Source organism: Arachis hypogaea, chromosome 1 (assembly GCF_003086295.3).
Source record: "Arachis hypogaea cultivar Tifrunner chromosome 1, arahy.Tifrunner.gnm2.J5K5, whole genome shotgun sequence".
Classification (NCBI taxonomy): Eukaryota; Viridiplantae; Streptophyta; class Magnoliopsida; order Fabales; family Fabaceae; genus Arachis; species Arachis hypogaea.
This window is the reverse complement of record NC_092036.1, coordinates 96,389,363-96,414,135: the sequence shown is the minus strand read 5'-3', so window position 1 is coordinate 96,414,135 and position 24,773 is coordinate 96,389,363. Positions and strand designations below refer to the sequence as shown.

Genomic DNA, 24,773 nt, shown 5'->3' with positions numbered 1-24,773 from the left:
ATTTTTTATTTAAATGAGTTTATCAAATTATTGTTGATTATATATTTAAAAATTTAATATTTTAAATTTTACTAAGTAATATAGTAATTATTTTAAATTTTAAATTTTTTAATTTTTTTAATTATAATTTTTATTATTTAATTTATATAGTAAAACTGGGTTATGAAATCATTCTTGAATTTTATATTCAATATAATTTTTTTAATATTTCATTTAAAATAAAAGGAATTTTTTTTTTAATATGAAGCATATTATTTTATAATGTTTAGTGCGGAGTGCCTGTATTATGCTAGGTATAATGTTTTCTATTTCATTTTATTTATTTATTTGTGAAATTAAAAAAAATTATATATTACTCAAAAATATAAACAAAAATTTTTTTATGATTTTGACGTATTACTAAAAAGCAATTCGTTATAATAATAATAATAATATAATATAATAAAATTAATTAATAATAATAATAATATAATAAATAATAAAATAAGAACAAATTTTTTTATATTTGTAAAGTTTAGAATTGAAGCAAAGTTGTGATTTTCTTGAATTTTGACTCTAAATATCACTACCATTACATCCTATATATAAGTAATACCGTAATGAAAAATAAACAGATTTAGTAAAAAAAATAGTAGTATAATTTGTTTAGGTTAACATAAATAAATTTTGATTTTGAGCATATAACTTTGTTTAGGTTAATAAATACATACATTTCAATTTTGAGTATATATATATTTTTCAGCAAAATGCAATAATGTAAGAAAAATATTTTAGAATAGAAAAGAATAAGAGATATTTTGAGAAGAATTAAAGGAGAGAGATAATTTTATTGAAAAATTTTTAAGAAGAAAAGATACAATTATTAATGTTTTGTTTGTCAATTACATTTCTATTAAAATTAGTAGTATCAAAAAATATTTCAAATTTAATATTATAAAGAAAAAATAAAAAAATTATATAAGGACTAGTTTGATTAATTTTTAAAATTTGAGAGATGAAAATGACTTACGTTTAGACTTTCAATGACTATTTTGACTAATAAAAAACTTTTTTACATGTCAAATGCCACATGTTATTGACCTGTCACATGGCATGTCACGGTCATCATGCCACGTATCACTTAACGTGACACGTATTACCACTGACAGATAACTAATTGACTTACAGTTTATTTTTCAGGGACTAATTGATTAAAAAATCATTTTGGAAAAAATAAAGATTGCGTGATCTTTAACATTAACCCTTTAATATATAAAAGTAGTTATTTTTGCTAACATAACATTATATAATTAGATAAACATTATAAAATTAACTTATAATAATTTATCCAAATTAATTTTTTTAAGAAATGTCTTAAAATAAATATATTTTCCGTCCTACTAAAAATAAACACTTTAGCTTTTCTCTTAGTCTTTGATCTCATTTCTAATGTCTCTCTATGTCTATAATTATGTTCTAATGACAATTACTTCCAAACACTACTTTAAGGATAAATTCTTCGGAAAAATGCTTATGTTTTAATCATTATTAATTTATTATTCACTCATTCAATGTTCAACACCAATTATTTGATTTGGATAATCACGCATGCTTAGATTATAGCGAATAGATGATGTAGAATACAGATTTAACTTTGTCAACGAGCCATTTTTCTTCCGTGTTAAATTGTGATATTTATATGTGTAGTTATTTAGTCAATATTATTTTAATTGCTTCTATTAGTTAGGTGTTGTTGCTTTAATGTTTTGTACATATTTACTGTGTTTTTTTTTATGCTAAATATAAACTTTATTTCGTGGTTTTTTTTTTATGCTGAAAATATAAAATTTGTTTCGTGACCCTGGATTTTCTTTTAAATTAGTATTTTAATTTTCAAATTAAGATAAGCATGATCAAATTAATAAAATCGTTTAGAAAAAAAATAGCCAGCAATTTCGCAGAAGATAGACATCTTTTATATGTGTCACTAGGGTTACAAAGATGCTGCTAGTGACTTTGGAGTTTGGACGCCAATTTTATTTTGTGCTACAAATTAAAGGGTACACTATATATTAATAAGTATTAATACTTGTTTAAATACGTGTTACTCATACTAAATAAATTAATTAAATGGACTGTTATTTTCTGTTTGTCTCATGCACCTTTTGAAAATTAAAATAATACAAAGTAGAGACACTGTTAACAGATCCAGTTACGCTATTGAGCCACTCAAGTTGTTCTTTAACCTCATTTTCAAGTTAAACCCCCCTATACAGATGTCAATTCATGCCAAACCCTTAGATACTTGTTTCAATAATACTGGTAACAAACTCTAATCTGGTTTGTAATTCAATTTATTATGTACACAATTGTTGACTCTTAAAATCCTCAAAAGCTAGATGCATATTATATATAGGATTTAATTTTGATGTATTGTCCGTGTAAAATCGTTTTATATGTGTATACAATCACATAACACTATATTAATAAAAATAATTACCTTTTACATTGATCGTGTAAATGATCATTTAAGAGAATACTTGTAATTATACGACTGTATAAAACATTTTACACTGTCAGTACATCAAAATTAAATTCATTATATATATTGAGTTTATCTCCTTGGAGAAACCAACTTTTATAATTTGTTTTTAGCAAAATAATAACATCATAGTTTTCACCAAAAACAGTGCTATTCACTATACCATTGTTTCTAGAACAATATTGTTTCATAGAAATAATTCAGTTAGTACTACTATGGGAAATTGGCAACAGAAGCAGCTTCTTTCATATAGTTGGTGATTCACGATATAGATTAGAGATTATAGACATCTGTACAAAGTCAACCTACTTTGACTTTAGTACAAAAGTCTAAGCCGTGTGTTAGGTATGAGACATGAGACATAGAAGAAGGACATGGATTGTAGAGGGCCAAAGGGAGTAGATGATGATTGTGTCACTCAAATTGACCTTGTGGATTTTTCTTCAATTTCAGAGTTGGTGATGCCACACCATCTTATCTTACTTCATCTTTCATTATACAATCATTGGGAAACCATTAATATCTCCAAATTGAAACCATGGATATCTACTTTAATTTAGATATTTAGATAAGATAAAAGACAGACAACATTAGTTTTAATGCAGAAAACTTAATGGGGTTCCTAATATTATCTTGTTTTATACTAGATTACTAGAATACTAACAGCATCCCTCCAAAACATGGTGGTTCTGTTTTATTTGCTCCACTTTGGAAAAACACTGTTTTAATTGCTTAGTCACTATAGGTTATGGTTCCCCAACTCATTAAAATGTTAAATCAGTACCTCAACCATTAATTTGGACAAATCTTCATTGAATGAATAATCACACCTCAAAGGCACTTAACATTCATATTTGAGAAAAGTGGCAGGCAAAACACACATACTAATTAAGCAGAATGTTCTTATTGAGAGAACATATATCATCTTTGATATAATATAAAAAATAATGTCAAATATAATTTTGAAGACAAATTGAATTTTATTACATTTGCATAGAAATAAAGGAGACATGTTGTTTAAATTTATGTACACATCCCTCCAGAGAGAAGGCATGGTTCCTCTACAGGCGGTAGTAAAACCACAATTGCTACCACCAAAACCTGATCACTTTCAAAACTGCAAAAGCCCTGCACCCATTAATATCACTCATTAACAGAGGGAAGAAAAACAAATAATAGTAATGTTTTGGCAACTACATAGTCATAACTACTATTCACATTCCATCCTATCAATAATAAATCATTGATAAATGTCTATTAATAAAATCACTCACTGTGATATATTGATATTCCACATGTAGCTCTCTTCAGATCACCATGCCGCTTCTGAGAGAAAATCCATCATGCTATAGTGCAACTATATGCACTAATCTAAAATACCATTCAAGGCAACACTATAAAAGATCTTTTAGACTAAACCAAGGCATGATATTACAGTACAAGCTTGAATAAGATTGAATAACAGGGGAATTAAGATCTCCCCCACTCCCTCCCTTCTCTTCTCTTTTAAGTTAAGCATCGTGATTCTTGAACTGGAAGAAACATGCTTCACCTTATTTCCTCCTTTTACCAACCCTATGCTACATACAATGGGAGAAGGGTAACAACAGACTATTTGACATTCATTGCAGCAGCCATACTCCTCAGCTTCTTCGAAATTTCTGAAAAAGATGGCCTTTCTGCAGGATCAGAAGCCCAACAACTTTCCATTAGAGACTTCCACTCAGGATCACACCATGTCGGGATTTGAGGACGTAAAGTGTTGTTCACAATTCCTCCTACAAAACAAAAACAAGAAACTAGTGCATATATGTATAACAAAAGTCAACAGTGACTTCCTTAGCAAAATATAAGATAGCCAATACTCTTCCAACTTCCAAGCACATTGTTGACAAGAATATAGACCACAAAGAGCATATTATGTAGCAAAACAAATCGCTCTATGTATTTTGCTTCTTACTTGGTTCTCACCTATTATTGAAGCACAATGCATATCAGCATAGGGTTCATTCCCTGTGAGCAATTCCCACATGACTATCCCAAATGAATAAACATCAATCTACAGAACAAGCAACCAAGGTCAGAAAGAAAGATCATTAGAGATGGCGAAACAGTTATAAGAAATGTAAAAGCCAAACAGCTATGCCAAGAATACCTTCTCCGATACCATATTACTTTTCCCACTAAGAAGTTCAGGTGCCATCCATGGCAATGTTCCACGTACCCCTCCTGACACTAGTGTGTGCTGTTTAACCTTTGATAAACCTAAATCACCAATCTGAAAATTTATGAAAACATCATTTCAACTCTGCTATAAAGGTTTTCCATTAAAATATATTCGAACAGGAAAAAGAAGTTATTGCATTGCTTTAGGCATCTCAACTTGAAGTTTACACAGTTGTTGTCATAGAATTTTATCTTAATTGAAGTTTCCACAATGCTTAGTAGGACAAGGCTTAGTTATTGGTTGTTTTAAGGGGATACCTTGCAGACAGGACGTTGTGGATCTCTCATATTGACCAATAGATTCTCACATTTCAAATCAAAATGCACAATATTCTTTCCATGCAAATACTCCATCCCAAATGCAGCATCCATAGCTATGATGAGCCTCTTCCGACGATCTATCGTTCTGTCAATTGCCCACAATATAAAGCATAAGTTGATCAAAACTGTCAGACAGGTAGGGTGGTGCAGTCCTAGAAAGCACATCAAGGCCTGATGAATTAAATTACCTATCCTTCTTATGCAAGAACTGTTTCAAAGATCCATTAACCATGAATTCCGTCACAGTTGCTAAAGAACCATCAGGGCCATCACGAACAATGCCATAGAAAGAGACAACATTTGGATGATGCAATGAACTCAGCATCAATGCCTCTTTCCAGAAATCTGCAATCTGGGACAAAAATATAAAGATAAAAATGAAGTCACTAATTATTTTGATGTATTCAAAACTACTTGAGCGAGTTTAATAAAATCGCTATATTCCTAGGTCTAATAATTTATATACAAACTACTTGTGAGAATTTATAATTGCTCTAGTTTTCCTCCTTTCTAACCAGGCTAGCAAACAACATCTCAATCTCAGCTTACAGCCAATATTTCAGCCTTTTCATTTAGAAAAGCTTTTGAACAAGAAATTGAAAATTCATGACATACAGAGCAAAAGAAGAATAATAAAAAAAAAATCATTCCACAAATTTGAATCAATAGTCATTTGAAAGAAAGTATAAATAAATAAAATATCAAATCCGAATATTACCAATCTAGCCCTTTCGGACGGTCTTCCAGCAAAACAGCTGGCTTTTATTCTCTTAATAGCAACATCAGAACCTTTCCACTTCCCATGATAAACAGCCCCATAAGTTCCAGAACCTAGTTCACGGATTTCCTCCAAATCATCATTTTTTATTGTCTGAAAATTTAGTAGTCTACCATCAAAACCAAAACACGGGGGAAAGAAAAGCCATAAAAATATCTCAACCGGAAAAGAGAACAAAGTAACATGCAGAACAAAATGGATTTGACTAGATGACAAGAAAACCTGCAATCCCCTAGCGATTGCTTCTTCCTCAGCTTCAGTAGGCTCAATTTTAGAAGTATCTACGTGGTCAATTTCAGCATCCAATTCTAGATCACCATGAGCATTCTACAAGAAAGTAAGGACATACTGTAAGGCTTTAAACAAAGAAAAGATACTTTAAGGCAACATAATCACAAGCAAAATCTACACCCCACTCTAGAGGATATTTCGCCTCATTTTGAAAGAAGAAATCAAAATCACTTCATCCTCACCACTGGTTCAACTTCATTTGTTGTGTCTTCATTTGGAGGTGAATTCTGTATCTGAGAATCAGGATTCATGCAACCTGTAGTTTTCACCTCCTCAGCAACTTCTAATGCAGCCTTTTTGACAGAAGCCATCAACTCGGGCAAAAAGCTGAATTGATCGACCAAATCCTTAGAATCTTCTGGAACAGGTGGGTCCTTATTACTCAGTTTTTCAACATTTGCAACCTCTTCTGCAGGTTTTGCGTTTGAATTATTAGACTCAACAGGATTAGCAGCTCCGCTTACATTCTCAGAAGTTTTATTCTGCACTGCAAAAGATATCTTCTGCATGTGTGCAGCACATTTTTCAACTATATCCTCGGATTTCTCCTCTTTTCCTTCACGCAAACTTCGAGATAGCAAACTCATTGCCTCTGTCATATGAGTATCATTTCTTAAAACCTCTTGGTTCAGAACCATATTAAGAGGTGATTTTAGCAGCTGCACATGTTCTGTGTAGATACCAGAATTTTTGTCCTGTGGGGGATGAAGACTATCTACTGGAAGTGGGTGTTTCTGCGCTTGTGCAGAAGGGTGTTCTGGGATGTCTAACCCATCATGACCTGACAATTTCTGTGAGGGATCCACCCAAGCATTTTGACCATCTGATCCAATGAAAAATCCAGGACTGCCCTCCCCCCTGATTAATCCAGCATTTATAATGCCATTAGGTGGAGCAGTTGCCTCGTATGATGGTCCAATATGAACTGGAGTTGGAGTGTTCCTCCAGAAAGGATGCCCAGGCACATGTCCACGAGGCACAGCATAATGATTATCTGTTCCAAAGGAAGAAGATGGGTTGCTGTACTGCATACCGTGCTCTTCCAGAGAAGGAAGTTTCAGATGTGGTATAGCAGCTGCAGTTTGGTCAGGGAAAAGTTCAGCCCCTAATTCAGGTCCAGCTCGTTGATGAATATAATTAGAAGATAAGTTATGTCCATCAGACACACTACCATGCCCAATGGAGAAATTTGTAACAGGAACAGGAACAGGAACATCACCACCATAATGATCATTCACTCTTCCTGAGCCCGAGGCATGTCCTCTTGAATCCTCATTGGGATAGATTCCAGGATGAAACTTTGCATCCGCATTCACTGCAAAATTGTCCCTGTTTGATTGGCATTCCGCACATGGATGTGGTTGACCATATCTACTGTTCCCATCCATGACATGGGCACCATGAAGAATGTTGCCTGGAAAACCTGACTTCTCACCAGTAGGCATCCAAACTACATTTTCAGAATATTGCTGTTGATTGTCATAGATAGGATGTTGACTCACATGAATTCGAGCATACTCTTCCTGCACTCTATCAATGCTCTTATCCGGCATCTCAGGAAATTGTACACGGTACCTTGTACCAGTGGGAGAAGATGGATATTCCACCAACGATCTTGAGTCATGGAGAGCATGATGCCTAGGAGAGAAATAGGAAGGATTCCATGGAGCATCCATTTCATTATACCTCTGTCCCATAGATTGCTGCTGCTGTTGCTGCATTGCAAGCTGATGCAAATTATACTGAGACATAGATAGTTCCCCATTTCTGTGGCCAAGCATCCCACTCTCCACACTAAGTGGACTAAAGAACTGTTCAGGTACATGGATATCTTCCACAGGGCTCATCATACTGAACTCTGATTGTTGCAACTTCCTACCGAAATCATCGTTTAAACTATTCAATGCATCAACATACCTCCTCTCAGTGTCCTCCCCATCAATGAAGTGTGAGGAACCATCCTGCTCGAATTGCGAAAACAAGAAAATCCTAAGCCTAGTGAACCCATCTCCAGACCCCAACTTGTCGTACTCCTCCATCATGTTAACTACATCATCATCATTCACAACAGAGACAAGTGCATCAAGATCCTCATCAGGCTGCTGATACTTCAACACAGCAGCACCTTCATATAGTTCCCTCATCCTCCCCATCAACTCCTCATAGCTAACATCTCTTGGAACACTCACAATACGCGTCTCTCCACCAACATACCGCAGCTTCCCATCTTGTGGGCGGGGCATTATGCTCCCCAGGAAGCTGCACAGGAACTTCACACGCCGGCTATCATCGTTGAGGCTCGATGCCGGCGGTGATTGAGCCACAGTGGGGCTATCCATGAAATTATAGTGTAACTGCTGTTGTTGTGGTGGATGTGGATGATTGATTAGATTCTCAGACTCGCTCAGGAAACATTGAAACCCTTTATTACACATGAGAACAACTCACAATTCACATCATAGAACTCTTGCGTGTCACGATTCAGAATGAGGTTGAAGACTAGAAAAAGGCATCAAATTCCCGAGAAGAATAGCAACGAGTCAAGAAGGTGGTAATTTATCAACAAAAATGGTAACTTTCATTGAAGGTAATCAAGACGAAACAATAATAAATAATAATAATAAAAAAAAAAGGAAAAAGAATCAGCAAAGGGTTCGTGCGCAGTGCAGATAGATCCAAATCTATAGGAGAAGTTATTAGCGATACCTGGAATGGCGAATTAGAGGGTTTTCGATATAGATAGATAATAGATAATAAAAATTGGAAATTTGGGAGTGGGAACGCGACCCAATTGGGTTAGATTTTTGAGCAGCGTTAGTTGGCTCTGAGCGCTCTCTTCCGGTCTTCCCCCTCTATCACACACTATTGCTTTCGGTTTTTCTTTTTGTGTGTATTTGGATCAGAGATTAAGGAATTGAAAAGAAGAGGAGGCAGAAGAAGAGGAAGAAGGAGGAGGAGGAGGCGATAGTGATGGTGATGGTGATGGTGATAGGGAAGGAGCGCCATAGGCAGAGGAAGAGGAGGGAGGAAGTGGGGGATGTGGTTGAAGGATGTTCCAAGATGCGATGCCTGCTTGCCATGTAGCGTGACACGTGGCACTCTCTCATAACGGTATTCCTTTTCGCATATTATTTATCTCTCTAGCATATGCTCTTTTTCCTCATTCTCCTACGTGAACGTCAACTCAACCCTGCACTCTCACTTCCACTTCCACTTCTCACTCTTCAGGAGGTGAGATTATGATAGTGGTAAAATATAGATTTGTGAGATTAGAATACGAGGTTACAAATAGATCTTGGTTTGAGTAAACAACATACTTTATATGTGTATTAAACTTTTTTTTTTAATTAAAAAGTTCAACACACTAGGTGAAGCAAATAGAATCTCAAAACCATAAGTACAACTGAACATAAAATTTCACTAACAACTGAAGAAAGTAAAACATTCCTAGTCATCTTTGGCATTGTCATCAACAACCAAATTCAAAATTTTTAAAAAATTCAAAAATTTTTTTTACAAAATATATGCAAGATCTTATGTTAATATAATTCAAATTATATCTTTTTCTTGCTTCACTGTCTTTTTTCCCTCTCCCACAAAGAAGTTAGTTATATTTCGGAGTCTGGTGTTTTCGTTTGCAACCCGGAATCATGTAAATCTATTAGTTAATGATGATGAATTGAGGGGTTATTTATTAATGACTGTTTAAATATTTGATCGTATAAATTAGTATGAGTTGAGATAAATAATTGAATGCTTAATTGCTTAGCGTGTCAGCATGATTTGTCCTGCCGAGAGAATAAGTCAAAACCACTTGGAATATTTCTCTTGTCTCTTAAACCAATTAAAGGCTCACAAGAACAAAAAAGGGCTGGATGGGTATCAGAACCTATTTGATATTGAAATATGCCTTCCAAGCCAGCAAGTGCAGATCTAATTAAATCAGAGACTACTTGCAAATGATGCTGCCAGCTGTCTAGTTACTTTGGACAAGGGACTTACTGAGCGAGCCTAGGGTTCTCATTTACCAAAACAGTGTTGTTGTTTTGAATATCGAAAAGCATATTAGTATTAGACACCAGTTAAACTAGTCTAATGACCTAATTTAACGACAAAATATACCATAAATTAGATGTTTAATTTTTTTTTCTTCTTTTTAAAGGGAAAGAATAAGATGCCCCATTAATCTGTACATAGACATTAAGATCCCCCTTACCTTTTCCAAAAAAAAAAAAAAAGTTTTCTTCAAACCGTGTCTAACCTATGCCACAAGAGAACCTTTAAAAGATACGTTCATGAACCTATTAACATACAAGACGTGATTTCTTTCACGAGGACAACAATCTCGACCGTATAAAGAGGCTGCTTCTGAAATAGCACCTAATCGAACAGAGTTTGGGTTGAAGCAGAGCAGCATGCAAACTGCGAAGCTATGCCAAGGCTTGAGCCATGATGGAACGATTAGAAAGCTGCTGTTCATAGAGGCCACGGAAGATCTTATACTTGGCATCATGGTACTTCTTAACCCTTGGATCATTTGATGGATGAATCACCTGCCAAAAGTTACAAGCATTTTAAATTTGAACTCATGGTATGTCATTATGCTAGTCTGAGCAGACATTTCAGTTCTTATACTTCAAATGTTGTTGATACAGCTTTAAGAACTACTTGGAATGTGCCATCCCTATATGTATATGAAATTGACCTTAATTTTCGATCTGATAATAGAAATTACTCTTTTTTTCCCTCTAAATGTTTCATGACAGAAAGAATGGCATCCCCACCTGACCCGGTGCATTCAGGGCTTTCATGGCATCACTAAGGCTATGATATTTCCTTGTAGCAACAGCTCCCAGAATAGCAGCACCCAATAGCACAGATTCACTTTCCCTTGGAAGAATTATAGGGTAACCTGGGAAAATGATAACCATCATTCATCATTTCAACCTCTTCTTATTTTAAAGAACTAAATATAAAATAATGCCTCAATGACAGTTCAATGACCATATATGTCATTACATACAATTAGAGTGCACATGAATTTCAGTCAATGTTTTATGGATGATTTATGGACAATAAAAATACAGATCATGGAACAATTTCAACTTTATTTTAGCAGGGAACTCCATAGGATCCAAATCCCTTAACTTGTGTTAATGACAAAATTTGAGATACTAGGAGTGACCTTAAACACCAAAATTAAAGAGGCTAACCAACCAAGGTTTAGTTTGGTTTGATTTAATTTGACAAATAAAATAGCGTATGGTTATTGTGTTAAATGGTTGAACCAAAGTATACCATGTAGACATGTTTAAAACGTAAAGTTAGATGAAAAGATTCACGTATATAGTGCATTTGCATAGAATTGAAGTTGCTTATTCATATCCTGTATTTCAACAGTTGGATTATTGCAATTTTCTGCTTCACACAGACAGAGACGTATCGAATATGTAGCAGAGAGAAAACAGTATATAGTGTGCAATTCTTATGCATACACTCCCGCAACCCTATTCCTCAATACATACCGATTATATCAGCATGTTCCTGAATGAATATAGGGTTCTTTGAAAGGCCACCGCATGCAAGTAGAGTGTTGATCTGCAAGCAAAGGCAGTACAATCATGAAATTAAAAGCCACCAACTCTGCATCAGCAACCATGAGTAAAGACTTGGCAACATAACAGGGCTATAGAAGAATAACTCATTAAACGAAAATCACTACTAGTGTGATTACACTATCATAATGCACAAAAAAATTAGCAAACAAAATATCTCCTTGCCTAGGCTTTTGAAGTTATAGAATCAAATCTTAGGCAGTTACTTAATCAAATCTCACAAGTACAAAAGAATATAGTTGTAATCATGACATATTGTCATGCCTGTTAAACTTCTTTTCTTCTGGATTTAGAGTCATCCTCAGCTTAAAGGATAAGGGATGCTAGCAACACAAACAAGGTGTGACTCAATGGATGCAGGTGTGAACATGGATGAATATTAAAACCTAGTCAACTCAAAATACAGATAATAACCTCAAATAGGTGTGATGGCATTGTGCATCCTTACTTTGTGGCCATGGGCATTGCAATGCTCTACAATGTGACGTGTGCCGTATGCAATGCCCTGCATAGTTGCCAGGTATAGAAGAGCCAACTGTTTCTCACTTGTGTCAAGTGTCATACCATGGACAACTCCCTTTGATTTTGGATCTGCAATGGGAGACCTGCACCATAATATATAGAAGCCTATTATTTGGATGTCACTGTGGCAATTGGAATCTAACGGCAAAGATTATATTGGTCGCATACCTGTTTCCATGGAAGTCGGGTAGAACGTGTAAATCTTCAGTCAAAGCAGCAACAAAGGATTTATTCTGCTCAATCATCAATGTCTCCAAGTGCTTGTTCAGAAGCTCAAACACAGAAATCTCTGAAACATTGTTTAAAGCATAAAACAATTAACCTCATTAAGGCATTATAAATGGTGCTGAATTCGACTAGTTGAGTAATTTATATATTTAGTATACTTTTAAGAGAGAAAAAGGGGGAAAGGGAAAGAGGGGGGCAGGGGGGGGAGGGGGGATCCTTACTTTGGGAAGCAGCTCTATTTGCAAGGAGTGGAGAAGCAGCATGGTTTTGAATTATATGATCCAATAATGCACCTGTAGCACTCTGTCCACCTTCAGTCAGCCAATATTCAGGTACCATTGCTGAATGTCCAGAAAAAAGGAAAAACAGGTGAAGACATAGATGCAAGAGAACCAATAATGGTTAAAAATGGGGGATACTGAAAATTAAACAGGGTATCCATCACATGATCCTGTCAAAGATAACCTTCAATTACATTAATCTCTTACGTTTTAAAGAAATATACGTTAGTGATTTAAATCAGAACAGAGTCACAAAAGGAATGTTAGCATGAGAAAAACAATCATCAGCTCATCTAAAATGAATATCTTTCAGATGCGAGTTCCAATCAACACAGGTTTACCCATGAATTTTCAAACACAAACAAGCATGCAACGCAACTTAAAATTGTTACCTAAAAAAAAAAGGAAACTCCAATTGTCAAATGAGAGAAACAATAACTTTCAGATGTATAGATATTAACAACTGTTCTGCATGGTTGGGTAGCCAGCTCGTTAGTGACTCTTGATTATTACAACGCTATGATAAAGACTCGAGATTTAGTTCTTTAAGGGGACGTTTATAACGTTAATAAATATATTCCAAGGAATATTATGTCTAGGAATATTACACCCGAGTACTACAAATGGTTGGGAATTATTTTTAATCTTCCAGAATAAATTAGGATATGTTTGTTTTATTATACATATTCCTAGAAATAGATTCGTAATTTTCAAATAACCTCAATACTAATAAAAGGAGGACTTCTTTGACAAGAAACATAATAATTAAGGGATATAATAATATTCTTAATTCTTATTCCCTTGACATGGGAATATCAAATATCCATCTTTTTGGATGGGAATAAAATGTCATATTTTAGGCAATAAATTATTCCTGGGAATAATTTATTCCTAGGTGTTAGAATTTAAAACTTCAAAGAAACATAATATATTTCCATGGACAATTCCTGGGAATAAACTGAAATTCCTTGAAACAAATGCTTTATTTAAGAGAAAACAGCGTAGCATACCTGACCAAAATGGACCCCAGACCCCGGGAATGAATAATTTGCTTCGGGATATGGCCATATGGCATGTAGAAGTTCCACAAACTAACACCATCCGGTTGCAAATTGCTTCTTCATCATGTTCTGAGATATACAAGTTCTTTTAGATGCAAAATGCTACCAACTTATCCAAAAAATTTACAATCACAGGTATATAAGGTATGGACAACAACCTCCAGCTTCTGTTGGAGGCACACTTTCTATTACCCCCACACCACCAGCATGAGCATCAATTAGTGATGTGCCAACAGGAATTCCTGGTAAGAGACCCAGTTCCTGAAAATTTCAACCCATCAGAAGTTTTAAAAAGCAGCTGAATTATTAGAGTCTATCACATCAAGCTGAATTAATAACCGCGGAAGAGGGAGTCTGTACAATATTTTCCCATTAAGCAAAGATATTTTGTTTGATTAATGAACTGACCAAAGTAAAAGTTCAAAATTCAAAGTAATGTGAAATACTTAAATGTTTAGTGAAAGATTTCTTGCCTTTGCTGCAGTAGGAGTAAGCCCAGAACCCAAAGGATGTCCAGGGAAAGCAACACTTTTTCCTGTTATTATGATTCATTATCAAGTTGAGAAGTGGGAATACAGAACAGAAAAGAATGGAACAAAAAGCAGATTTTGACTGTCAGCCTACTCAAGCTTATTCCACAGTGTTCATTGAATCAAGCATGAAAAAGACAAGAACTCTTCAAAAAAAAATTACCAACCTTCAAACTTAATAATAACAAAAAATATTGCACTATGTGTAAAAGAAAAAAATATATATCTTGCACTCAATCCTCGTAGATAGTCTCACAGCTTATGAGATTTCAACATTGGGCAGGGCAATGTTAGTTGGATGTGAATACCTATCTTAGCATGATGTCCTTCAACAAGATCACCCAAACCAATTTCCTCCCAAAAGTCATCATCCCATCCACAAGCTTCCATATCCCGGGAGTCTTTATCATTGATATGCTGCATGTGAGCATGACCAAGATATGTCCATTTGCAAACTGTGGTGCACAAACTGCGAGTATCATCTCCAGTTGCCCTAATGAAGTACCAGAAATAAATCAAGGCTAAGCACCACTTGACTCCAACATAGAATGACATTGAACATCAAGAATAACAAAATAAATAAATAGATAAATACATAAGTAAGTACCTGTATGACAACCAATCACTCAAGTCCATCCACCTGAAAACCAAAGACCAAGACTCTTGCAAGTTTTCTTTAACCCATAGAAGCTGTAAAGTTTAGAATGCTTTGGAAAATGAGTTCATAAAAGAGAGCATGATTCTCAAAACTATAGATGATGTAACAATACATCATGTGAACCAACTGCATTGAGCAAAATGTAACCAGTTTAGTAGCTTGGATCGGTAAAGACTATGTAACATAATTTTTTCCGATAGACAAGGACACATTTAATTAACCCCCATGTTCCAAGTTTCTTTTCATTAAAGAATAATTTGTATATATATTCTACAAATCTGTTAGTCAGGTTATTGATCTTAATCTAAAAGATAAGACGACCCCGCCCCAGTTGCAGACATGGTGTTTAACACATTCAATGTTCATTTCCATCAATAGCCATTGCCATAAAGAGTATGAATTGCACTGCACTTAAAAAACTTTTTTAACAAAGTAGCATATATAGAGAAAAATGCCTAAAACAATAAAAGATAATTTAGCATAGCATATTATGTATGCTGACCAGTGACTAAATAATAGGATTAGTTCAGATGGTACCTTTGGTGGCTGCATTTCAGGTGAAACAGCTCCACCGCAATACTGTAATACAGGTGAGTTAGAGGAATTGATCCTTTCTGCTTGTTCTACAGCTCTATGATCCATCCATACTATGACATTTCTTCTTGAATCACCAGTCAAAGAAACCGAAACAGGTGCGCTATCAGCATCCACTGCAACTGTTATATAGTTCATAAACAATCAGTTAGAGTCACTATATAAACAAATTAAATCTATCATGTAAAGAGAAATGTTACATACCCAGAGAACAAGTAGCTGCAAATCCTAGACTTCTTACTTCTGTAGGTGCAACTTTTGCTTGAGAGCAAGCTGCTTTTACAGCTGCACAGATTGCAAGCCATATATCTGTGGAGGATTGCTGTTTAGCACAAAAAGATGAATCTACATTATAAAATATAAACATAAATTAAAAAAAAAATTAAAGTGAAAAGCACCACATATATCTAACTCAGGGAACTAAAGTGAAAACTTCAAAACCATCCCATCCCCATTCGTAAGATCAACAAAATACATAACCAGGACTGTTTTTAAAATCCCAAATATTGCATACTGGCTTCATCCATCAATGTATAATGATAATAATTAATAAATGAAACCTAGGTATTTTCCATTGAAAATTAAAAATAAATAAATAAATAAAAGATACCTCAACAAAAGCACCATCTTTCCATATCTGAATTGGGCTGCTAGAAGAACCAAGAAGCTTTCCTTTCTCATCAAACAGCCCTGCAAAACTCATAAAAAAGGACTAAATCAAATTAGTACCAGTTTGACGCATCTTACAAGTCTACTACCATGAACAAAACTTAGCTGAAAAGCTTCATTATCATTAACGACTATCTAAGCAATTTCTGAAAGCAGAAATATCGAGGGGCGAGCACACACATATAAAACAGCGACTCCACCTCATCGAGCATCAAACACAATGTGATAATTGGATTCAGAACAAGAATGCAGAGCAAAATCGGAAATGAAGGAAAAAAAGGTGGAGGTCAAATAGGATTGATTACATAAATACCTGCGCGGGCGCTGCCGGTGCCGACGTCAACGCCGAGGAATACATTCCGACAAGGCTCGTCGGAAGTGGTGGCGGAGGCCATCTCGACGGAGAGTGTATGACGGAGTGGCTCTGAATTATTCTTATACCAACCTCCTAATATTTTTTTGCCTGACATTCAATATCTTATTTTCTTTTTTATTATATATATACTTTTTACAATTTTTTCTTTTGATTTGATTCGTTGTGCTTTCGTTACCAAATATTTTTTGGAACTTTATCATCACCAAAATTTCATTGTTGCCTCAATATTATGTGACTCGTATGGCTTTCGAAAGTATAGTATTGTAGATTTGTAGGTTTGGAGATGGAAAATAATTTAGATTAGGTTCACACCATTGCAGGCTTTACGTTTAATAATAATAATAATATAATATTTGTGGGCTTGTTGGTAACGAAATGATAGTATAATAGTATATTATCATAAGATTATAAGTCAATATTATTTAATTTTTTTTTCTCTTTGATAATTTATAAGGAGACAAAATTTAAGGCGAGTTTGATTTGAGTTTTATTTTTTGTTTTAATTTTGGTACCTTTTACTTTTAGTATTTTGTGAAATAGAAAAAATACTTTTATTAAAAGTTAGACTAATTTAAAAAGGTCACACTAATTCCAACGTATTTTTTTTTCTTAACCAAGTGTGAGTGTGTGACTATAACATCTTCATTGAGCTCAATTTGAGAGGGTTCAATTTAGATGGGATTTATAATATTTGGACTATTAAATAATTATAATAATAAAAATATTTTTTATATATTTAATAATTATTAAATAATTATTTTAAAATTTTATTTAAAATAAAATATTATTTTAATTTTTAATATTTAAATTAAATTTTATTTCAATCTTAATATTTTAATTATTTTATTTTAGTTTTAAAAAATTTTAAACGAATTTAATATTGTCTTGTCATTTAAATTTACACGAATAATTAAGAGAGTGAATGATATAAATATTAATAATATTATTGTTAAGTTATATTTTTTTTGTTAAAAAAACATAACCAAAATTTTTTTATAATATTCTTTTTTTTAATTTCGTTCTTGTAAAAAAAGTTCAAAATCCTATTAATCAATCATAACGTTCAATTCTTTAATTATTGAATTGAATTTAACAGTTGCTATTAATTTTATGAAAAAAGACTGTCTACTTACTCACCCCTTATTTCTCTTGTAGTTGATATTGGTATTCTTTTTTTTTTTAGTATATAAACGGGGGCCTAAGCCCAGAAAAAATAACTAAACAACTATGTTTTGGGGGTAAACTAACCCCTCTACAATTATCATCAATTATCAAACTAAGAATACTAGAAGAAAGATTAATATAATGGCATCCGGCACTAGTTATTGTGCCTTCTCTCGCAAAGTGATCCGCGCACCTATTACCTTTTCTATGAGTATGTTAAAAGCCTGAAACATAAGCTCCCAACCTCTATCTATATACCTTGCTATATGTCTAGTAATGATATCCGGATTGCACCAGAGTTTACCTCTATTACAAAGCATAACAATAGCCGCACTTGAATCCGATTCTATAATAACATTTATTAAGCCTAGCTCCTAAGCTGTTCGGAGTCCATTGAGAATCCTCCATAGCTCTGCTCTATAGGCTGTACAATATCCCAAATTAGCTTTGTAGCCTGCAATCTATCTTCCGTGACTATCTCTAATAATTCCACCACAACTCGCCTTTCCTTAACTGTTTTTTGCTGCACCATCAGAATTAACCTTAACCCAATCCAGGGGTGGCGAAATTCATCTTATATGAGCTTCAATTCTTGTTGATATCATTCCATAAAGATTAAAAATCTTGCAAGCCTCTGCCACATTCTTGATATATGAGAATATAACCATAGAAGCATCTTCCAGTCGCTTAAAAGGAGGGGAGAAAATCTCTTTATTTCTCCATCGCCACATCCACCAACATGTTACCATGAACACTGATTGCCATGGCATCTATTTGGAGTGACCTAAATCCGATGCTAAATTCCAACGGATTCATGCATCAAAGGGAGCTCTAAAGAAAGATTGAAGGTGAGAGGGGGCTATGATTTTGGCCCAAAAAGTGGAGATTGCTTGGCAATCTCGAAGGACATGACTCAAATTTTTCTTTGTGTTGCTACAAATATGACAGAAAGAGCTTGCTCCAAACAATCTATCTTTTCTTTGAGACGTCATTAGTTTTTTGTGAGCTACCATCCACGTGAAACTCTTAATTCTTTGTAATAATAGTTGTTTGTTATTGAAATGAACATATCTGTGGTGGATTAAATGCTGCGGTGGCCATTGGACACAATGTTTTGGAGAGGCTAAGGTTTTAGTTTGAAAATTTTTATTTTTAAATTTATAAATTAGAAACAGATGAAGATGAGTTAAATTCATTGTATATTTGAAGAAGATTTAATAATTATGTGAGTTGAAAACAGTTGAATTTATATATGTATTGCATTGAATTTGTATTATAGTTGAATTGAATTCTAAACTTATTTGCTTGTTGTGAATTTATTTTTAAAGTTTCTTATTTTTTCAAATCTGTGGATATCCGTGGAGACTCCAATTCCCGGCGGATACAGGGTCCCCATTACCCATTGTGGGGACAAAGCGGGGATGGAGAGAGATTATAGGTGGCGGGGGCGGGGGCATGTCCTATCCCCCATGGGACCCTTTGCCATCCCTAACACTTTTAACAGTGAATATTCCATCTTGAGAAAGATTCCATAGCACTTTGTCCTGTCTCACCTCCTCACAAGGAGGGGGTATACCTCTTATCTTGTTGATAGTTGTTTTTTGTAAGTGACGAGCTAAAAAGTTGAAATCCCACTCTTCGTTTATGTTCACAGCTTCTATTACTTTGGCCTTTAAATCAATCTCCTGATGGAGATTATTTTAAGATTGCAAGAGGTTTGGTTCTCCTATAATCCACCTGTTCTGTCACAAATTAGTCTTTCTTCCATTTCCAATTGATAAAGAGATATGATGCCTACGAAACTCGGTAGCATTTGTTATTCCTTTCCACAAGTTCGAGTCACCTATTTTTATGCAAGTTAAGTGAAACAAATCCAAATTTCTGCCATATTTGTTTCGGAGGGTTTGCACCCAAAGAGCATCATCCTCTTGAAGCATTCTCCAAAAAATTTTTTGTAAGAAAGCTTCATTCATGATTTGGAGGTCTTTGAAACCTAAACTTCCCAGGTGTTTTGGTTTGCATAATGTTTCCCAGCAAATAGCATGCATTTTTCTTCCCCTCCCCCCCTTTACCCCAAATGAAGCTTCTTTGGATTTTCTCTATTTCATTACAGATTTCTTTTGAGACACGAGAGTACATCATATCAAAATTAAGGATTGGAGATATTATTGATTGAGCAAGAGTCACTCTCCCAGCAAAGGATAAACAATTTATTTTCTAACCTTTAAGCTTACCTTTCACTCGATCAATAGCATTTTTATACACTTTTATGTCTCTTCTGCTGTTTGTAAAAAACGCACATAGATATCTGCCTAGCTGGTTAACTTTTTTATATCCACTAATATGAAAAATTTTCTCTCTTAGGTTGAAGTTAACATTTTTAGAGAAGAAGATGAAAGTTTTAGCCATGCTTACTTTCAAACCATAAACTTTATTAAAAGACTCCAACATCTCATTGATATATTGTATTTGCTCAACTGATGCTTCAGCAAAAAGGAGCAGGTCATCCGCGAAGAGAAGACAAGAGATATCTGGTCCTGCTCTGCCCGCCCTCATAGGCTTCTAGCTTCCCAAATCCACACTTTGCTCAATCATTTGAGACAGTTTATCAATAGCAATCACAAAAAGGTATGGGAGATGGGTCCCCTTGCCTTATACCTCTTTGGAGAACGAACTCATTAGATTGACAACCATTTCAAAGAATATTGTATTTAATAGATAAGATACAGGCCATGATGATATCTATAAAATGCTGGGAGAACCCGAAATCAATCAGACTCTTCTTGAGAAAATTTCAGTTCAACCTATCATACGTTTTTTCGAAATCGATCTTCACTGCCATGAATCTTTTTGTTCCTTTCATCCTCTTCATGTTGTGGATAATTTCTTTGGCAATGATGTTGTTGTCGTAAATAATTCTACCCGGAATGAAACTAAATTGATTGGGGGCAATTCTCTCAGGAAAAAGTGGTTTAATTCTTGTAACAATAATTTTTGTAATACACTTGTATGCAACATTACATAGCACTATCGGATGAAACTGGGAGATGAATTCGGGTTGAGAGATATTTGGTATGAGGAAAATGAGAGTCTGGTTGATGTCACTAATAAGATCAGGGGAGAGCCAAAGGGTCTGGATAAAGGAGCAAAAATCATCAGCCAGAAGGTTCCAGTTTTCCTTAAAAAAAAAGAGCAGAGAAACCATCTTGTCTCGGGAATTTCAAGGAGCCTATCCCAAATTCTGCCTCTTTTATCTCTGCCATAGAAGGAGAGGGGACAAAAGACTTACTTTGAGTTTCACTCAAGGAAGGGTAATGATGTTAAATGCTCAAATCAAGTCTGTTCTACTCCTCTTATTTATAAAGATCTTGGAAAAAATCAAGAGCCATGTCTTTAAGGAAATCTTGATCTTCACACCAGTTGCCATCAGGTTTTCTCAGCTTGTAAATCTTGTTTTTCCTTCTTCTGATCAAGGTCTTTGTATGGTAGAATCTTGTGTTCTTATCTCCATCTGCAAGCCACTGTTATCTAGATTTTTGGAGCCAAAAAATTTTCTCTTATTCCAAAATAGTGTCCAACTCTTTGTTAAACTCTTTTTCAAGCTCATCTAAGAATTGGTTCCTTACATAGGATGGCGCACACTGAATCTCTTTCAGTATATTCATGATTTTTTTTTCTTGAATATGTCACCAAACAAATTTTTATTCCAACTCTTAAGACTGTTGGTGAGGTAAGTTAGGGCACTGAGGAAGGGTTCATGTTTTCTCTAGTTCTGGAGAAGGAAATTTTTGAAGGATGGGTAGGTTTTCTACATTACTTTGAAACGAAACGGTTTATGACCTCTATCCACTCTATCATGGTTGGTGGTAAGACAAAGAGGGTGGTGGTATGAGTTAATGCAAGTAAGTACTTCCAATTTTGCTTCCGGATTTACTAACCTCCAAATTGGATTAGCAAGCCCTCTGTCAAGACGTTTAAAGACTCTTTTTCTACTCTACCGAATTCCACCTTTCCAAGTGAACCTGGATCCCAAGTATCCTATGTTAATCAGGCTACAACTCTCTATGTTATTTGCAAATCTTTTACAAGCATGGGCATTCACTGGAGCACCCCCTTCTTCTCCTTAGCATCTTTGATATCATTGAAATCTCCCATTAGGAGCCAGGGGATAGATTGGTTGGTGGCAATACAACGCATTTGATCCCAAAACTCCCTTTTCCCATTTTTAATAGGGCTAGCATAAACCGCTGTTAAATTTCATTTATGATTTCTTTGTTTTATGACCTCCAAATGAACGAACTATTTCTGAGACTCAATCCTGTTAATTGAAAGGTTATCATCATTCCAAAGGACCTAGATTCCTCCTGGAACCCCTATGCCTCCTCTACTATTGAATGTCTAAAATCAATCTGTCTAATTGATTCTCTAGCTCTGTCACCGCTACAACAAGTTTCAAATAGAAGCATAATATCCGACTTATGAACTCTTCTAAAATCAATCAGTGAGCGAATTGTTGCCCTATTCGCAGCACCTTTAACATTCCAGACAAAAATAATCATTAAAACAGAGACAATTCTTCTGAGTTTTCTGCGACAAAATCTTGCTTTTTCATTTCCACTTCTGAACCATTGGAGAGATCAAGAGGCTTGTATCTCTGATCTAGTATACAGGTGGGTGATATAGTTTTCACATCTTGAATTTTCATATCCAGTGAAGGGTTCGTCCAGTTCTCCTCGTGGTGAACATGGTTAGCATGGAGAGGGTCAGGTGTCATGGGAGGTTGTTTAGATGGGTTGGTGGGAGGTGAAATGAGGAGAAGAGGTTGAGATTCTGTTGGGTGAAGGATTGGGTTGGTGTTATTTGCCTTTGATGTGGTACAAAATTTTTGGTGAGTCTTAAACATAGCTTCATATTAAGACATAGGTTTAGTGACAGATTATTTTGTGATAAGAGTAGAAGGGTTTTGGGGCTGGGATTGGGCTTTAAGTTTGCTGGCCCTAATAAGGGCAGGGTTGGTTTTGTTACCATTATACTTTCTCTCATAGATACCACTACAAAAGGCATTTCGGCTAACATTTGTTGGGCTAGTGGAAACAATCGGGTTGGGATCAGATTAAATTAGTTGAGTGGGAGGTCTAGAGATTTTGTCTTGATGTATCTTTTTATTTGATTCTTTTACATTAGTAATATTTTTTTCACATGCTAAATCTTGTAGAGCAGCAAACCTCGACGCATAAAACTAATTCGGTTGCGGATAACCTCGCTAAAAAGGGCATGATCTATCCTTCGGTCTCCATATTTTGGAAGCAGTGTCTTTTGATGCTTTAAGTTTTCTTATGTAAGATGTTTTTGGAGTGCCTCTCATGAAAAGGTTTAGTTAGTTGCTTTTCTTCTTGTTGGGTTTTTAAACCCCTTCTCCCACAAAAAAAAGTATTAACGTTTTAAAATTAAAAAAATATTTATGAACAAGATAAGACGTTTAAAATATTATGAATTCTATTCTATTAGGACTTTATCCAAACGTTAAAGACTAAAATAATATTTTATTATTTTATTTATTAATTAATTTTTTATATATTATTTAATTTTCAAATTTACTATCTATTTTTTATTATTCATTGTATCTATTTTTTATTTTGAGTTTGGAACCTAATGTTATCTTTTTAATCTTAATATTAATAATTTATAGTTTATCATCAATTTATTTTTTAATTGTCCAATTTTTATAATTGTAATTATTTATAAATCTCTTTTTAATGTGATTATCGATTTGTTGTAATGATTTTATGATGATCGTTTATCAATTGTTAGATATGTATTTTTTGAAATTGCAAAAATTACAATTTGTAGGAAAACAATCAATTTTTTTATTTAAGTAATCGATTGGTTTGCGATTGAAAATTATTTCTCTTTAAAATAATCGATTGTTTTACAGAGAGAAAAAGTTTAATTTTTTCTAGTCAATTGATTTTATTGTTTATCCAGTTGATTAATTAAGAAATCCAATTGATTAGACAACTTATTTAATTGATTGAATGAAAAAATAATTGATTGAAACACTTAATTATGTTATTTTTGTATACAAACAACAACCAATTAAGGAACACATATAACTCATTCTACAATCAATTTTTAACTCAAAGCAGTCGATTTTTTTATGCATACAATTGATTTGAGTTAATCCATTTAGAATCAAATTCATTATTTACTAATCAATTGGTATTTTATTCAATCGATTGTATTCACAAAAAATATATATTTGCGATCCTTTACACCATCAAATAAATTAAACATATTTTATTATATGACTTTTTATTCTAGAATGATTCAAATTGTTTCTTCTTATTATTTCAGTAATAATTTAATTTAAAAGAAGGTTGAATGTCAATGATACAATATAACATATAACTTTAAAAAATTAAATCAGTAAAAATTATTCTTACATCATTGAATTTGTAATTGTATTTGTTTCATTTAAGGATACTTCTTTTGAATTAAAGTTTGGACACGCACTTTTCGACAGGTCTCTTCTAACTCAAAAAGTGTTCCTCGAAACTTGGACAACCTTAGCGCGGAACCTGCAAAAAAGAGTTTTTTAATTGAGAGAAAATAACTGAAAACAGCAAGAAATTATCAGTGAGTGGTGTATTATCAGTGATTATTGCGAAAAAGGCATATCTTGAGAAAGGTTGGATGGTCGACTTATATAGACAAAGGAATCCTGGCTTATAGCCGTTGTGCTAAGCTTATTAGTCAAATTTTTAGGGATATTTTCTGTGGTTTGCTGGTCCGAAAATCTCAGTTTGTTAGTGAATTTCAAAGATTATTTTTCTGTTTTAAGCAGAACTCGGTCAAATCTCTTGAAGCGAAGTTGTTGATATGGATAAGTATTCATAAAATATACCATGCTAGAATTTAGGTCACTATTGATAAATGAT

The 24,773-nt window shown here is 34.1% G+C and overlaps 2 protein-coding genes and 1 long non-coding RNA gene across 8 annotated transcripts; 1 reads left to right on the top strand and 2 right to left on the bottom strand.

Annotated features, from left to right (window-relative positions):
• Positions 1–3,409: 3,409 nt before the first annotated feature.
• Positions 3,410–9,423, bottom strand: LOC112698510 (uncharacterized). Of its 4 annotated transcripts, none has more exons than XM_025751644.3 (10): positions 8,844–9,423; positions 6,320–8,636; positions 6,069–6,173; positions 5,787–5,939; positions 5,257–5,420; positions 5,006–5,153; positions 4,677–4,799; positions 4,493–4,580; positions 3,796–4,320; positions 3,410–3,649 (listed from the first exon to the last, which is right to left on the bottom strand). In XM_025751644.3, the coding sequence occupies exons 2-9, from the start codon at positions 8,570–8,572 to the stop codon at positions 4,133–4,135; spliced, it is 3,222 nt and encodes a 1,073-aa protein (XP_025607429.1). In that variant the 5' UTR covers positions 8,573–8,636; positions 8,844–9,423; the 3' UTR covers positions 3,410–3,649; positions 3,796–4,132. The 4 variants fall into 4 exon arrangements, with proteins under 4 accessions (XP_025607429.1, XP_025607431.1, XP_072056175.1 ...); XM_025751646.3 differs by having other exon boundaries at positions 3,796–4,299; XM_072200074.1 differs by having other exon boundaries at positions 6,320–9,316.
• Positions 9,424–10,265: 842 nt separating this feature from the next.
• On the bottom strand, positions 10,266–17,047 carry LOC112698469 (uncharacterized). Of its 3 annotated transcripts, none has more exons than XR_003151635.3 (15): positions 16,609–17,026; positions 16,237–16,316; positions 15,831–15,948; positions 15,570–15,748; positions 14,982–15,064; positions 14,683–14,867; positions 14,318–14,379; positions 14,003–14,105; positions 13,794–13,913; positions 12,724–12,843; positions 12,443–12,563; positions 12,167–12,357; positions 11,663–11,735; positions 10,922–11,049; positions 10,266–10,690 (listed from the first exon to the last, which is right to left on the bottom strand). XR_003151635.3 is itself a non-coding variant. In XM_025751641.3 (15 exons), exons 1-15 carry the CDS (start codon positions 16,763–16,765, stop codon positions 10,568–10,570), a joined length of 1,809 nt encoding a protein of 602 aa, XP_025607426.1. In that variant the 5' UTR covers positions 16,766–17,047; the 3' UTR covers positions 10,266–10,567. The 3 variants fall into 3 exon arrangements, 2 of the variants coding, with proteins under 2 accessions (XP_025607426.1, XP_025607427.1); XM_025751641.3 differs by having other exon boundaries at positions 12,201–12,357; positions 16,609–17,047; XM_025751642.3 differs by having other exon boundaries at positions 12,201–12,357; positions 15,831–15,971; positions 16,609–16,968.
• On the top strand, positions 10,524–11,236 carry LOC140174560 (uncharacterized). Its single transcript, XR_011864297.1, has 2 exons — positions 10,524–10,728; positions 10,904–11,236. It is a non-coding gene; the product is annotated as an uncharacterized lncRNA (long non-coding RNA).
• Positions 17,048–24,773: the final 7,726 nt, after the last annotated feature.

Coding starts and splice junctions, on each gene's coding strand:
- LOC112698510 (XM_025751644.3), bottom strand. CDS start 8,572: ATGTGTAATAAAGGGTTTCAATGTTTCCTGAGCGAGTCTGAGAATCTA. Junction 5,940..6,068: donor CAATCGCTAGGGGATTGCAG/GTTTTCTTGTCA, acceptor CTAAATTTTCAG/ACAATAAAAAATGATGATTT. Junction 4,321..4,492: donor GCATTGTGCTTCAATAATAG/GTGAGAACCAAG, acceptor TATATGCACTAG/TTTCTTGTTTTTGTTTTGTA.
- LOC112698469 (XM_025751641.3), bottom strand. CDS start 16,765: ATGTCAGGCAAAAAAATATTAGGAGGTTGGTATAAGAATAATTCAGAG. Junction 14,868..14,981: donor AGTGATTGGTTGTCATACAG/GTACTTACTTAT, acceptor GTACTTCATTAG/GGCAACTGGAGATGATACTC. Junction 11,050..11,662: donor GGAACATGCTGATATAATCG/GTATGTATTGAG, acceptor TCATTTTCCCAG/GTTACCCTATAATTCTTCCA.